The sequence below is a fragment of the Buceros rhinoceros genome, unplaced genomic scaffold (assembly GCF_000710305.1).
Source record: "Buceros rhinoceros silvestris isolate BGI_N320 unplaced genomic scaffold, ASM71030v1 scaffold13252, whole genome shotgun sequence".
NCBI classification, from domain to species: domain Eukaryota; kingdom Metazoa; phylum Chordata; class Aves; order Bucerotiformes; family Bucerotidae; genus Buceros; species Buceros rhinoceros.
Window position 1 is genome coordinate 55981 of NW_010400824.1, and position 909 is coordinate 56889.

Sequence of the window (909 nt, forward strand, 5' to 3'; positions counted from 1 at the left end):
GAAAGAGGGCTCCCTTTTTGTGATGGTGACCACACAAAGCTCAATGAGGGACAATGGACTGACCTACGGAGAGGCTACCAGAAGGTGTACCCACTTGGCCAGCCACAGCCGGCCACATGCTGCCTAGCAGTACTACCAGCCCTTTAGACATGTTAGTGCTCAGTTGTGCTAGTAACTCCTCTCCAGCAAGCCCGTGTTGCTGGAGGCTGTTCTGTGCGCTGGGGCTGATACGAGTCCTTCTGGAAGAGAGAGTGCACAGAGCTCCTGCAGCAGCAGGCTGAAGTACTCCAACAACTTTGTCAGAGCACAGTCTGCTTGGTTCTTCTTTGGCTTAGCTCAATGGGGTGGGTCACTCTAGGCAGAGAGCAGAAGAGCCGTGGTGAAGCTGTGCCTACCTGCCGGAGAGTCCCCGTTGAGGTGAAGAAACAGTACAGCATGTACCCTGGAATCAGTACCATGGAGGACAGAGCCATTAGCCAACCAATGCCTTGTCCCCATGCAGGATAGACATATTTTCCCAGTGTCAAAGGGGTCATTTCCACCACGCTGAAGAAGAATACGCCCTGGGAAAAGAGCACCAGCCATCACAGGTGAAGGCATGCAAATTCAGGGTCTCTCCATCTTTTCTTTCCTTCACTATTCTCTTAGCTCGCAAGTCTTACAGCAACCCAACACCTACTTAAAGTAGCCTAGATGCCCTCAGCCCAACAAGTGGTAATTTCACATTATTTCTTAATATCTTTTGTAAAAAGCTGAAACTAGAATCCCCCGATTTCCTTCTTCACTAGACTACTCAGACAAGCCGTGCCCCCACACCAGCTTCTAAGCAAGTTAACAGCATCCTCACACCTCAGGAGCCTTCGTATTTCTATCACCAGCCTTCTCATGCCGTTCCCTGTATTATTCCTG

At 50.3% G+C, this 909-nt stretch overlaps 1 protein-coding gene across 1 annotated transcript in view; it reads right to left on the reverse strand.

Moving 5' to 3' along the window:
* The window catches only part of LOC104489847 (sodium- and chloride-dependent GABA transporter 1-like), a 24712-nt gene that overhangs the window by 2404 nt on the left and 21399 nt on the right, over nt 1–909 (reverse strand). Inside the window, exon 13 of the mRNA XM_010132054.1 lies at nt 396–563. Coding sequence (XP_010130356.1) covers nt 396–563 — 168 coding nt within the window. The remainder of the gene's footprint in view (nt 1–395; nt 564–909) is intronic.